At 38.2% G+C, this 945-nt stretch overlaps 1 protein-coding gene across 1 annotated transcript; it reads left to right on the top strand.

Annotated features, from left to right (window-relative positions):
* Positions 1-945, top strand: LOC114582953 (olfactory receptor 10A2-like). Its single transcript, XM_028704300.2, has one exon. The coding sequence runs from the start codon at positions 1-3 to the stop codon at positions 943-945; it is 945 nt and encodes a 314-aa protein (XP_028560133.2).

The following is a 945-nucleotide window of genomic DNA, read 5'->3' as shown; positions in this document are numbered from 1 at the left end:
ATGAATCTATTAATTCTCCATGGATTTGGGGACCTCCAGGAACTTCAGTTTTTTGTTTTTCCACTGTTTTTAGGAATTTATGGAATAACAATGGTCGGGAATTTTCTTATTTTAATATCTGTATCAGTTGATAAGAAACTTCACACTCCCATGTATTTCTTTATTGGCAATTTATCATTCTTGGAACTCTGGTATACCTCAAACATTACCCCCAAAATGTTGGTGGATTTACTGAGAAAGGACAAGACCATTTCATTGACAGGCTGCATCATACAGCTATACATTTTCTGTGCCCTGGGAACTGTTGAATGCTTTCTCCTGTTGCTCATGTCATATGATCGTTATCTTGCCATCTGTAATCCACTGCACTATGCCAAATCAATGAATTGGAATTGTTGCCTTAAATTAACTGCTGGAACATGGTTATGGGGCTTCCTGTTAGCTGCTGGGCTGAACATCATTGTATCCACGTCTTTAACACTTTGTGGCCCCAATCAGGTTGATCATTTCTTTTGTGACTTGACACCCTTGTTGAAGTTGTCCTGTTCTGATATCCACCTAGCAGAAGTGGCCATCTTTGTAGCATGCTTTGCTGTGTCATTAGTTCCTTTTCTTCTAACCATCACATCATACGTCTCTATCATACTGACCATTTTCAAAATTCCATCATCATCTGGAAAGAAGAAAGCCTTTTCCACTTGTAGCTCTCATCTAATTGTAGTAAGCTCCTTCTATGGGACTCTGGGTATCACATATGCAGTCTCTATAGGGACACAGTCAGTAGAATTAAACAAAATACTTTCCTTGTTGTATACTGTTCTGACTCCTATGTTTAATCCCATTGTATACAGTCTGAGGAATAAGGAGGTTAAAGAAACACTAAGAATGTTGTTGAGTAAAGCTTTGGCTTTCATAAACTGGTCAAATGCTATGCAGCAATATTGA

This window comes from Podarcis muralis, chromosome 13 (genome assembly GCF_964188315.1).
Source record: "Podarcis muralis chromosome 13, rPodMur119.hap1.1, whole genome shotgun sequence".
Classification (NCBI taxonomy): Eukaryota; Metazoa; Chordata; class Lepidosauria; order Squamata; family Lacertidae; genus Podarcis; species Podarcis muralis.
This window is presented reverse-complemented; position numbering and strand designations above follow the sequence as displayed.

What these genes read in the sequence shown, in the direction of transcription:
- LOC114582953 (XM_028704300.2), top strand. Translation starts at nt 1, where the DNA reads ATGAATCTATTAATTCTCCATGGATTTGGGGACCTCCAGGAACTTCAG.